The sequence below is a fragment of the Callionymus lyra genome, chromosome 8 (genome assembly GCF_982586985.1).
Source record: "Callionymus lyra chromosome 8, fCalLyr1.hap1.1, whole genome shotgun sequence".
NCBI classification, from domain to species: domain Eukaryota; kingdom Metazoa; phylum Chordata; class Actinopteri; order Syngnathiformes; family Callionymidae; genus Callionymus; species Callionymus lyra.
Genome location: NC_141825.1, coordinates 6323076 through 6336781, shown reverse-complemented (window position 1 = coordinate 6336781; position 13706 = coordinate 6323076). Strand labels below are relative to the sequence as shown.

At 39.3% G+C, this 13706-nt stretch overlaps 1 protein-coding gene across 2 annotated transcripts in view; it reads left to right on the top strand.

The window, feature by feature from the left end:
• LOC148073482 (DENN domain-containing protein 2A) overlaps nt 1-6926 on the top strand; it is a 32947-nt gene extending 26021 nt beyond the window's left edge. Inside the window, exons 10-20 of one of the 2 annotated variants that reach the window (XM_087797043.1) lie at nt 72-181; nt 437-506; nt 1833-1910; nt 1970-2110; nt 2168-2316; nt 3397-3574; nt 3636-3677; nt 3759-3864; nt 5002-5313; nt 5758-5844; nt 6405-6926. In XM_087797043.1, coding sequence (XP_087653169.1) covers nt 72-181; nt 437-506; nt 1833-1910; nt 1970-2110; nt 2168-2316; nt 3397-3574; nt 3636-3677; nt 3759-3864; nt 5002-5313; nt 5758-5844; nt 6405-6436 — 1305 coding nt within the window. In that variant the 3' untranslated portion in view covers nt 6437-6926. Of the gene's footprint in view, nt 1-71; nt 182-436; nt 507-1832; nt 1911-1969; nt 2317-3396; nt 3575-3635; nt 3678-3758; nt 3865-5001; nt 5314-5757; nt 5845-6404 lie in introns of both variants that reach the window. The other variant, XM_087797042.1, reaches the window with a different exon arrangement.
• The last annotated feature ends 6780 nt before the right edge of the window (nt 6927-13706 follow it).

Here is a 13706-nt window from a genome sequence, read left to right as displayed (position 1 = left end):
ATCTTGTATTTTATACAATTTAGATAATTTAAATGGATGTTAAAAACTCACAGCAACAAATTGTTCTCCAGCTGGAGAGAAGCTTCAAGTTCATGCGAGAGACCGAGGACCAGCTGAAGGTCATCCCTCAGTTCTGCTTCCCTGACGCCAAAGACTGGGCGCCGGTCGACAACTTCCCCAGGTCAGTAGACGACCGAGATGTCCCACATCCAGAGTGTGCGGTCGCAATCTCCTGTGGAGTGACATGACTTTCCGTCTGGTTCAGTTTTACTGGAGGTTTACGACTGGAAAGACTCAGAAATGACTCATAGCTAAAGGGTCAAAGGTCAGAAGCAGCAGAAGTGAAAGAACAAACAGACGAAACTTAAAACTTAAAAAAATATTTTAGAGATGCTTTTTATTTAAGAATCGCTTCATGTTTTTTTTCTTTCATCAGCGAGACCTTCTCCTTCGTTCTGACCGGTGAAGACGGAAGCAGAAGGTTCGGCTACTGTCGGCGCTTGTTGGTACGATTTTATTCATCAAATCTTTTCTTCGGAACTTTTATCATGTTTTATTTGTCTTTGTTTTCGTCATTGGACTGATGTGTTTGAAAACGAGTCCAAACCAAGAAGAAATGTGTTGTTTTGTCCTCAACGTTTAGTTTTTATTAATACCTTTTTATTTGTTGTCATGCTTTTGTCAATGAAACAGGTGTAATGTTGAATAATCTGACCTTGACCGAAAGCGTTGCTAATATGTCAAAGGTTCAAAGGGGTTTTAGTGCCAGGTCAACAAAACACAACAAACACAACAGAAACAGAAATTCAGGGCAAGGCAAAAATCACAAAATACAATTGTGACAGTAACACAATGCAAACTGTAACACAATGCAAATGCAACACTAACAAAATGCAATTCAAGAACGACACAAAGCAACACAAATGCAACTCGAACTAAACACAATGTAATGCAAAACAATGTAACATCGAACAAAACACTGACACAACACAAAAACATTACAAATGATAGAGAACACAAATGCAACAAAATAGCATCTGAAGTGTTATTCAACACAAACACAACTCAAATTCTACACAAAGTAATTTCAAGTGTAACACAAGATAAAAACAACAGTAACGCAACACAAAGACATTTCAAGTGTAAGACAAACGCAACACAAACACAAAACAAAGACATTTCAAGTGTAACACAAACCCAACAAAAAGACATTTAAAATGTAACACAACACTAACATAATACAAACGCAACACAAAGACATTTCGCATGTAACACGTCAGAAACGCAACACAAAGACATTTAAAATGTTACACAACACTAACACAATACAAATGCAACACAAAGACATTTCGCATGTAACACAACACAAACGCAACACAAAGACATTTAAAATGTTACACAACACTAACACAATACAAATGCAACACAAAGACATTTCGCATGTAACACAACACAAACGCAACACAAAGTAATTTCAAGTGTAACACAAGATAAAAACAACAGTAACGCAACACAAAGACATTTCAAGTGTAAGACAAACGCAACACAAACACAAAACAAAGACATTTCAAGTGTAACACAAACCCAACAAAAAGACATTTAAAATTTAACACAACACTAACACAATACAAACACAGCACAAAGACATTTTGCATTTAAAAAAAACGCAACACAAGGGCAACACAAAAACATTTAAAACGTAAAGAAACCTCAAAATCAACACAACACGATGCATGTGGTAAAAACAACACAATCCAGAGAGTGAAGAAAGCAACACAAGTGTAAACTGAGGTAACACAACATGACAGAGATGATTCCTCTCTTCCTCTCAGCCCAGTGGAAAAGGCCGCAGACTCCCCGAGGTCTACTGCATCGTGAGCCGCCTGGGCTGCTTCGACCTCTTCTCCAAGGTGACCTCCACAGCTGAAGGTCACTCAGACGAAGCTGTTCTCACCCGAGTCTCTCACAGATCCTGGACGAGGTGGAGAAGCGACGAGCCATCTCTCCCGCTCTGGTGCAGCCGTTCATGAGGGGAATCATGGAGGCTCCGTTTCCTGCTCCGGGCCGGACCATCACGGTCAAGAACTTCCTACCTGGGTCTGGCACCGAGGTGAGTCCGGCTCAGGGTCACCCCGGAGAGTCCCGTGCTCACCGTCTCCCCCTGCAGGTCATAGAGCTGTGTCGCCCGTCGGACTCGCGCCTGGAACACGTGGACTTTGAATGTCTGTTCTCGTCCCTGAGTCTGCGGCTCCTGCTCCGGGTCTTTGCTTCGCTGCTGCTGGAGCGACGAGTCATCTTCACCGCAGACAAGCTCAGGTGGGCTTCAACTCCTGCTGCCGGGACTCACTCACATGTGTGGGACTCATTGATTTCATGAGTCTGGTTTACCTTCTTCCCAAACTCTTAGGCCAGAACCGATGTTGAAATAGGTGGGACTCACTTAGGTGTGTGGGGCTTGTTCTGTATCTGAGGGACTCACTTAGATGTGTGGGACTTGTTCTGTATCTGTGGGACTCACTTAGATGTGTGGGACTTGTTTTATATCTGAGGGACTCACTTAGATGTGTGGGACTTGTTTTGTATCTGTGGGACTCACTTAGATGTGTGGGACTTGTTTTATATCTGAGGGACTCACTTAGATGTGTGGGACTTGTTCTGTATCTGAGGGACTCACTTAGATGTGTGGGACTTGTTCTGTATCTGTGGGACTCACTTAGATGTGTGGGACTTGTTTTGTATCTGAGGGACTCACTTAGATGTGTGGGACTTGTTCTGTATCTGAGGGACTCACTTAGATGCATGAGATTTGTTCTGTATCTGAGGGACTCACTTAGATGTGTGGGACTTGTTCTGGTGTCTGGGGGACTCACTAAGATGTGTGGGACTCTGTGATTTATTGAGTCTGGTTTACCTTCTTCTTAAACTCTGAGAAATTATATTGAGATAGGTGGGACTCACTTAGGTGTGTGGGACTTGTTCTGGTGCCTGAGGGACTAACTTGGATATGTTGGACTTGCTTTGAATCTGTTGGTCTCATTTAGAATTGTGGGACTTGGTGTTGTGAGTACATATGACTCTCTTCTGTCTTGTCTAAGGGACTCACTCAGGTTTATCTGACTCGGTGGTTTTGTGAATCCTCCTAACACTATGACTCACTCCAGCAGAACCTTTTGTGAGTTTTTTACTTTGTGTCTGTGGGACTCACTCAGATATGTGGGCCTTCATCCTTACTAGCGCATCACTTCCCAGGAAGTTATAAGAGTTAAACTTCCTGATTCTACTGTGTGACTCACTTCCTGTCACCAAATGAGTCCAAACATCTCACTTGTTTTATGTTAAAATTGCATCACGTGACTCTTTGAGTTAAAGTCTGAAAGTCTTGTGGCGTCCCTGCAGCACTCTGTCTCAGTGCTGCCACGCCGTGGTGGCGCTGTTGTACCCGTTCACCTGGCAGCACACCTACATCCCCGTCCTGCCGCCCTCCATGCTGGACATCGTGTGCACGCCGACGCCGTTCATCGTGGGCCTCCTGTCCAGCTCGCTGCCGCGCCTCAAGGAACTGCCCATCGAGGAGGTACGTCCACCCGCCTACGCCTCCTCCGGCAGGAAATGACATCACATCCTTTCCTCCGCAGGTCCTGGTGGTCGACCTCGGGAACAGCCGCTTCCTCAGACAGGTACGGTGGAGACGACTCGATGAGTCTCTGACTCCATGAGTCTCTGACTCGACTAACTCTCGATGCTTGATGATGTCACAGCTGGACGACGAGGACTCCATTCTGCCACACAAACTGCAGGCGGCGCTAGAGCACGTGCTGGACAAGAGGAAGGAGCTGGCGTGTGACCGAGGAGAGCTGCCCCACGGTGACTGAACACAGTAGACTCATCTATCCCGGCTACTCAGGGGGGAGGCGAGGAAAACCCTAGAAAACCAGTCAGAAACATTCAAGAACAACTGCAACGTTATTGTCAGCTCTACTGTAATTCAGCCAACAGCCCCCAGATGGAGCGCTAGAGGAGCACAGCTATCACACATGTTGAATTGGCAACACAAACACAAACGCAACACCAACATAATGCATTCAGAAACAGAAAAAAACAATGAAACAAAAATGCAAACACTACACCAATACAAAAAACCTAAGGCAACACAAACAGAATGCAATTTAAGAACATCACAACACAACACAAATACATGACCTACACATCTCAAGCTTGAATGTTACACAAACGCAAAGCAAATGCAACACAAACACTAGAAATATCACAAAGCAAATGCAACACAAACACAACAAAATCACAAAGCAAATGCAACAGAAACAACACAAAATGACAAAGCAAATGAAAAAAAAACACAATGCAAAGCAAATTCAAACAAAAGACAGAATCAATGAAATGCAACACAAAGCAAAATAACACAAACGCAACAAAAACACAAACCAAATTCAACTAAAACACAACACAAACCAAATTAACACAAACGCAACAAAAACACAAACCAAATGCAACACAAACGCAACAAAATCCCAAAGTAAATGCAACACAAAGACAAAAAGCAAGTTAAACAGAAAAACAACACAAACAAATGAAAACAAAAAACAGAGCAAATGAACACAACCCAAATTCAATTAAAATACAAGACAAACAAATTAACACAAATGCAACAAAAACGTAAACCAAATGCAACAAAAACACAAACTAAATGCAACAAAAACACAAACCAAATGCAACTGAAACACAAAGCAAATGCAACACAAACACTGCAAAATCATAAAGCAAATGTAACACAAACAGGAGGATAAACACTGCACAATGTCACACAATTGCAAAGATGCAAATGCAACACAATCACCAAACAAACAGGAAAATGCAACATAAAAACATTGCAGATGTAACACAACACACATGCATCACAATGTCAACACAACAGGACACAAGTGTAGAGACAGCAGACTCCACCAACACAACTAAACACACACTAAAGATGTTGTGTCTCTCCAGACTGCTGCTCTCTCAGCACCGTCGTGTCCGAGGCCTTCGTGCGTTTCTTCGTGGAGATGGTCGGACATTATTCTCTCTTCATGTGCGGATCTGAACGAGACGACGAGTCGACGCTCGGCTCGCCGTCGTCTCCCGTCCCAAACTCTTCCTCCTCCTCCTCCTCCTCCTCCTCCTCTTCCTCCTTCCAACGAGACGCCTTTCGTAAAGCAGTGACTTCCAAGAGTGTCAGGAGGTTCCTGGAGGTTTTCATGGAGACTCAGATGTTCACAGGATTCATCCAGGAGAGAGAGCAGCGCAGACAAGGACTCAGAGGTCAGACACACATGTTTAGACACACACACACGTTTAGACACACACACACGTTTAGACGTATATAAGAACACACACACACACACGTACACACACAAACACACACATACTCCTGTATATGCAAATACTCACACACATACACACGCGCACACACACCCACCTATACACTCACACAAACCCATGTGTAGAAACATACACACTTACGTGTATACAAACACACACACATGTATATAAAAACACACACATGTGAAGACACACACACACACGCACACACACTTGTGTATATACACATACAAGCTGTATATATATAAACACACACATATGCAAACACACACATAGACAGAAAGACACACATTCAAACACATACATACAAACATGTATGTAAACACAAACACTTATGTGAACGAACACACACAAACACACACTAATGTAGTGTTGTGTCTTCAGGTCTGTTTGAAGTTCGGGCTCAAGAATATTTGGATTCACTTCCAGGAAGTGAACATCGAGGAGTGAACAAGTTCCTGAAAGGACTCGGTGAGTTTGTCGAGTCTGTGACTCACTTCTTACTTTAACACATTTTTAATACACAATCAAGAGTCAATCATTTAATTATTACGTTTAATGACCTCCATCAAGGTCACATGATCATCTGTTCAATAAAGAAAACACAGAGATTTTATGAATCAAAAACATGATAAAGAACTTATGATGGAATCGTGTTGTTTTCAAAGATCACCTGACGTCACTTTTTCCAGAGTGATCTTCTTCTCTTATTCGCGTTCTAGACCGCTACTGCCCCCTGCTGTCTGAATGAGCTCATTGCTGCTACAGATATTTATTACACATTAAAAAGTACATTTAAAAACGAGAACATTTGACTTTTTTTCTGCGGGTTTTTCATGTATTTATTTGTTAAAAAAAGAATTAATAATTATTAATTATCACTTTAATAATTATTAAATAATTTAAAAACACTCACAAAAATTGTAAAAACACAATATTTGTATTTATTTAATTCATTATGTAAACGTGCCTTGAAAATCTTTCTTATTTAAATGTGTAATAAGTGTAATTTTTCTTCCTTTCATTCCAAGGAAACAAAATGAAGTTTCTCTCTAAGAAGTGATTCACGGAGAAAAAAAACTTTGGAATAAACTGCTAAAAGGGACCAAACCTGAGGGAAGGTCAAAGTTCAACTCTCAGCCTCTGCCACGTCCACATTCAGGACTTCAGTGTTTCACTCCGAGTACCTCCCGGATCCTGGAGCTCCATGGACGTGTAGCTCCGACTGGAACGTGATGAGGATCCCGGTGGAGGTTTTGATTGGTCGGTCGGATCGTGGGTTGTGAAAGGAAACTCTGGAAAGCTCTTGTTGCTCTTGAGCAGAACACGTTCTCACAGGTCGAATGTCTCAAACTGACTTTAAAAAATACTTCTTCTTCGGGAGGCTTTTGTTTAATTTATAGTCTTTTTTCTAGACCAACATAATCCGCCTTCACTTCCAGAGAAGCTCCTGTAGCTCGTGTGTTATTTAACTGTAGTGTCGGGACTCGTACCACTGTCTGAGGAGGTCCACGGAACACACCACTGTGGACGGACGGTTCCGGTCTGGAATAATAAAGTTTTTAAAGTCAACATCGTCATTTTTGTTGTTTCTTTTTGTCATTTATTATGAAAATTAAAAATCTATTTTTGAAAAAAAAAAAGAAGAAAATTTCGACCACAAGAGGGCGATAAACCACAGGAAATATGTCACTTTGAAACAAACGGATCACGTGGAAATCTTTCACAGATTACATTTTATTAAATTACATTGTAATATTAAAACAAAATGAATGTTAACACTTTTCTTTTTTCTTAGTTTTATTGATTTGTTTAATAAAATATCTTTGACCTTATTTAACAGTAATCACTTCAGATATTAAAACTATTTTGAATATGTATTAATGATTAATTAATTAAAATTTAATTTATTTAATAAATGATGTATTAACTATTTATTAACTAATATTTTTACTTATTTAAATAACTATTTTCAATTTTTAAAAGTTATTTTTTACCTTGTCCTTGGTGTTTTTGCATTTTTTTTTCCATAGTGTTTTGTATTTTTCATTATTTATTTGTTATTTTTGATATTTTTGAATTTATTATTATTTATTTGTATTTTTTGTTATATTATTATTATTTGTATTTTCTAACTTAGATTTCTTATTTTCTTTATCATTTATTATAATTGTATTTTCAACAATTGACCCAACTTTTGAATTAAAAAAAACCCTCGAATATTTATTATAAATATCCGGAATGTTTTATTCAAATATAAACCTTCATAAAACACTGTGGGAAAAAAAAATCTTGTTGTCTCAAATATAGCGGAGCTGATCCACATCCCAGCCTTAATTATTAAAAAAATCAGAATCACTTTGTTGACGACAGTTTTGTTCTGTATTATTCAGTGACAAACTATTTTAAATAATATATAAAAAATAAATACAATCTAAATAATCTTTATTGCAATATTTCTTGGATTCACTAAAAAGGAAACAAATCTACATTCATAGAAAAATTAACGTTGACGCAGTTTTTTAATTTGTATTTAATCGCCGTTTGCGACTAAACGATCACGTGACTATAACTCGCGTTAGCGGCGTGGTCGTTCGTGCGCATGCGCCGGACGGACCCTCCAAACTGAAAGCAACAAGTGAGATTCCAAACTTTCCTCCTTCTTTCTTTCTCCTCCTCCGCCTCTTCCTCCCTTCCTTGTGGTCATGACGTGTGACCTGCCCCCCCCCCCCACTCCTCCTCTCTCCCACTTTTCTCGCTCTTTTTTTTCTCCTCCTCCTCTTCTTCTCCGCGCGGTAATTCCTCACTTCATTCCTGACATTCCTGCTCGCGCTCCAACCTTCTCCAGCCTGGAGCTCCTCAGACGAGCTCCTCAGCCTCCACCTGCCCGCGTGCTCCTCTCATCCTCCCGCAGGTATATTCTCTCTCTCTCTCTCTCTCTCTCTCTCTCTCTCTCTCTCTCTCTCTCTCTTTCTATTCCTTCTTCTCCTCCACTTCGTCCACTTCAGGCTCGCGCCGGCGGATGTTCGCTTCACTGAGCAGAAAACATTCCTCAAATATTTCGCATTTTTTTTCTGCTCAAAATTCCGACATTTTTTTTCCACAAGTTTGTGTCTCAGGAGAAAAAACGCAGTGAAGACTTTGGAACTTTTTCAAGGCGCAGGAAAGTTCGAGTGAAAGTTCGAGTCCAGCTGAAGGTGAGTCACAGGATTATTGCGTTTCTCTCGCGACTTCACACGGAGATTAACGCTTGAATTAACAAAACAAACATAAAGTTGTATTTTACTCAAGTTTTTACAGTAACAGTGTCCATTTTTATTGACACAATTTTACTAAACTTATAAATATATAATTGTATATTTTGTAATTGAAATTAACGTTTCATTTTATTAACCACATTTTATTTATATTATTTTATTCGTTTATAATGTCAAAAGTTTTCCGATTCTGAAAATATGTGACATTAACCTTTCTTATTTTATAAAGTTGTTCAAAAAAGCAATATTTAAGTTGTAAATGCGGGAATAATATGTGTTTTTACAAGTCAGTGGCTCAATGTGTCGATGAATCAACACGTGGATGATGAGTTGAAAATAAAACGTTGCTTTTTTTAATGAAGAAAAGTGAAAAAAATAAATAAAGAACAGACAAAAAACATGTGGTTATTATTATTTAAATAAGAGCCAAAAAATACTTTGTTTTGTTCTGATGGTAAATAGTTTTTATTGAATAAATGATATAGAAAATGTAAAGATTTACTTAATTATTTAATTGAAATATATATATATTTTTCACCTATTTAAACAAACAAGCTGTCACTGCTTTCGTGTCTCATCATAGATTTTTAATTTAACTCTAATATAATAAAACTAGACTCTTTCAACATTTGATCTTCTTTTTCCTGTTTATTTCTTTATTTTAAATCATCATACTTTGAATTATTATTAATGATCTGCAACAACATTAGAAACATTTATTAAATCTAAAAGTATCTTTTGTAAATAATGTTTTGATTCAATATTTAAAGCAATTGATTTTATATATTTTTTTATAAATAAACAAGTTGCAATAAATGATTATTTTTGGTTTAAATAAACCTGTAAAAACGTATTTGTCAGAAACAATTGTAACTTTATTGATATGTTCGAGCGGACGGTCCGTGTCAAGGCCGGCAGTGTGTGTGTGTGTGTGTGTGTTTGTAGGAGTGTGTATATGTGTAAATGTAGGTGTGTTTGTGTGCATGTGTGTGTGCGGTTGTGAATATGTGTGTCTGTGAGTGTATATATGTGTGTTTGTGTGTGAGTGTATATGTGTGCGTATGTTTATGTGAATGTGTTTGTGTTTATGTGTGTGTGTTTGTGCTTATGTGTGTGCGTGTGTGTTTATGTGTGTGCGTGAGTGTATATATGTGTGTGTTTGTGTGAATGTGTGTGTGTTTATCTGTGTGTGTCAATGTGTGCGCAAGTGTACTGTATGTATATGTGTGTGCGTGTGTTTGTGTGCGTGAATGTATATGTGTGTGTGTGTGTTAATGTGTGTGAGTGCATACGTGTGTTTATGTGTGTGTGTGCGCGAGTGTATATGTGTGTGTTTATGTGTGTGTGTTCACGCGTGTGTGCGCAGCTGGTTGCGGCAACAGGTGGAATGAGACGCTTGAGTTTTCACACCGACACACAACTAGTGAAAGAATCTTTTGTTGATTTCTTGTTCCATCTCAGTTGCTGTCAGTGTGTGTGTAGACTCTGAGCGAAGAGTTGCGCGTCCAAATATTTCCAAAACTGATGACATCACAAAACTGATGGCATGAGAAGAAAAGTTGCTCAGATATGAACAAAGACTGGATCACAGCTAAAGGCAGTGTGTGTTAGTTTGTGTGTGTGTATGTGTTTGTGTGTGTGTGTGTGTGTGTGTGTGTGTGTGTGTGTGTGTGTGTGTGTGTGTGTGTGTGTGTGTGTGTGTGTGTGTGTGTGTGTGTCAGGGTTATCTTCAGAGCTCAGGTCTCCAGTGTTTCCAGTTGACTTTGTCTTTTGTTTTCTCAGTTTTTTTATCCTTGTTTAATCAGAAAACAAATCACAGCCTTTAACACGTAAATGTTTTGCTAGTTTTGTTAGTGTCAACGATACGATATATTGTGATACTGTAGTAACAAGGATATATGTGCAGTATTGTCGAGTACTTGACTCTGGTGTTGCAGAATTTGCAGACCACATGACTCTTGACGAAGTCGTAACTGATTTCATTTTCGTTTTTCAAACCAAAATATGTCCAAACATCTGCTTTAAAAGCTGCTGGAGTCACTGTATCCTCTCGTCCTCAGTCATCAGCATTATCTCGCAGGATTTCATTCTTTCTTGATGATTTGAATTCCCCAAAAACTAGAGTGTGTGTGTGTCTGTATAAGTCTCTGTGTGTGTGTGCATCTGTGTGTATGCGTGTGTGTGTTTGTGTGTGTGTGTGTGTGTGTGTGTATGTGTGTGTGTGTGTGAGTCAGACCACAGCACCAGCTGGGGGATTACAGTGTTGAGCTGGTCCAGAGTCGAGGGGGCCCTCAGTGCCGGGACTTAGGGCTGGACAGACAAGTGTGCGTTTGTGCGTTTGTGTGTTAGTGTGCGTCTGATTTCAAAGCTTCAACCTGCAGGACGGTGAGCAGCGTAACAACGAGCGGACGGTTTGTGCGCTCGAGGTTGTGTATCTCCGGGACTCCCTCGTCTATTTCTGACTCCACGACCTTCGTTAGCGAACGCGCCGAAGCCAGAAGCTTAAACCGATTAAACACTTCAGTCGTTCTCTCGACTCACATAAACACATCTGTGGACTTGTTTTCCTCTGGACACTCTGGTTTCCTCTCACAGTCACAAGTACAGCCGTGGATTCTAGATTCTTGTGTCGACGTTTGTTTTCTGCCCGTATGTGTCTTGAAGTCTTTCCAGGGTGTCCCCCTGCACCTCACTAACGTGGCTGGGATTGACTACTACTACTATACTATAAATAAAATAAGGAAATTAACTGATTGTGAAAAATGGAGCTGAAAATATTTCAAGAATAATATAAAATAATTATAATTAAAATGTAATAGATAGAACAGATACAAATGTACTGGTAAAAAATATATTTACTTTTCTTTTTGCATCACTGATTTCTTATTACCATCAGTATCCTGACCTTTTGACCCAAATATAAAATGGTAAATACCATAAAATAGAAAAAAAAAACACTCATCTCAACATGACGCTGAGTCAGCAGAAACTTTTGACTAGTTTTTACAATTTTTAAAAAAGTAAACTTGACGTAAAGGAGCGCCTTGACGTGTGAAGAGTCACACGCTCACGTTACTCCAGAGAAAGTAGCATCTTTTTCTTTCAAAACAATACTATTTGAGCAGAAATAAACAAAAAAAAAGTTTTCTCTCTTTGCGGCCCGGTGGTCAATTCCTCACGGACTGGTACCGGTCCCTGGACCAGGCGTTTAAAAAAATTAAAGTATTACCATTAAATCATAATAATTTCGGAAATTTTAAGTTTAATTGTTATTACTATTATCGTTATAATTATTTCTAAAGTATATATATATATATATACTTATAAGCCCCTAAACTATTATATAAAAACATAAATAAATAAATAAATAAATAAAGCAAATAAATGTGTTAGTAGAAAACAAACTTCACACCAAGAACAAACTGTAATATAAAAATAATAACAAATAAAAGTAGAATTTGCACATAAAGCTGACCGTGAAAAAAATACAATTAAAATACAATTTAATGAATGAAAATAAGGAAATAGGTAGACATTCGTGTACTTTGGTGACGTTTTTTTGACGTTATTTCAAAAGTTCTGACCTCGGAATAATGAAAAGAAGAACTAACTTTTCTTAGTGAAGAAATAAAAAGTACAACTTCCTGATTGTAGAGGAGGAACTTCTGGGCCAAACCTTAAACCATGAAATACACACTATATTGTGAATCGACGACAAACACACACTCAGGCTCCTCCACGGGTTCCTATTGTTGGTCTCACGGAAGAAAGATTCACGACACGCGTGTTCGAGACGATCTTCGGCTGTTGCTGCTCTTCAGCATCAGACGTTCATCTCACCTGGTGTTCAGAAGATTCATGTCTGGTCTGGAAACACTTGAGCCAGAACTCGCCCTCGAGCTTTAATATCCTGGTCTGATCCTGCGCCTGTTCGTCGGCGGATCGCGATCCAACGTCTCCACATGTTCGGGTCGAGCAGTGGAAGAACTTCTATGATGTCATTAAACAGAGACACAACTCTTTAACAAGTAGATCAGCTCCTTCAAGTCTAAGACCATGGTTTCAAGCATTGTTAGGTTTGTCGAAATTATCGAAACTCAACATAGTATTGATGATTAAATGTTGTATCTGGATCCGAAACACGTTTTCACAACTCATTATAATATATGTATTAGTGTTTTTTTCATCCTTGGGTGATAAAGATGTTTCTCTTAAATCTTTTTTTCTACTTGTGGTATCAAAAATGGTTTCAAATATTTAAAAAGTTGAAAATCCTAGTATCGTGACAACCCTGAGCACCTCAGAGTCTTGTTCACGGGTGAGGGACGAGGATAAGCTTTACCCAGAAATCACGGCATCTTCAGTCATGAGTAGTGGTTTTCTTCCTGGGGGATGAAAGAGCTGAGCCAAGAGACTCCTGTGACCTTTCGTCTCAAGCTTTAAAGAGCCCGACGTTCCTGCAGGTTCCCTCGATTGATTATTGATTTAATTCTCTATGACTTATTCCCTCACTGGGGTCTAATGAAGCTAGAAGTCTATCCGAGGCGAGAGTCGGGGACACCCTGGAAAGGTCTCCATTAACATCTCAGACTTACTGTCAATTAGGGTCAACAGTAAAATGTGAATGGTGGGAGGAAATCAGAGTACAAAATGAGGAACATGAAGGACTTTGAGCGAATCTCAGGTGAAATCGCAAAGTTTTTCTTTTAACCCTTGTTATCGCAGGGTCAGGGTGACCCGGAGGCCAGAAAAAAAAAGTATTTTGTATACATATGTATATTATATGCATGTGTATTACTGGAAGCCAGGGAGATCGTTGACCTCAACCCAGGGACAACACAAGGGATACCTCAAACACATTTGTTTTTGGGCCTTCGGGTCACCTTGTCCCAGAGAAAACACAAGGGATACAACAAACACATTGTTTTCGGGCCTTAAAGTCACCTTGACTCAGAGACAACACAAGGGATACCACAAATACATTGTTTTCGGGCCTTAAGGTCACCTTGACTCAGAGACAACACAAGGGTTAAGCAGTAATATAACCTGCAACCTTTGTTCTTTGAAGAACTGAAA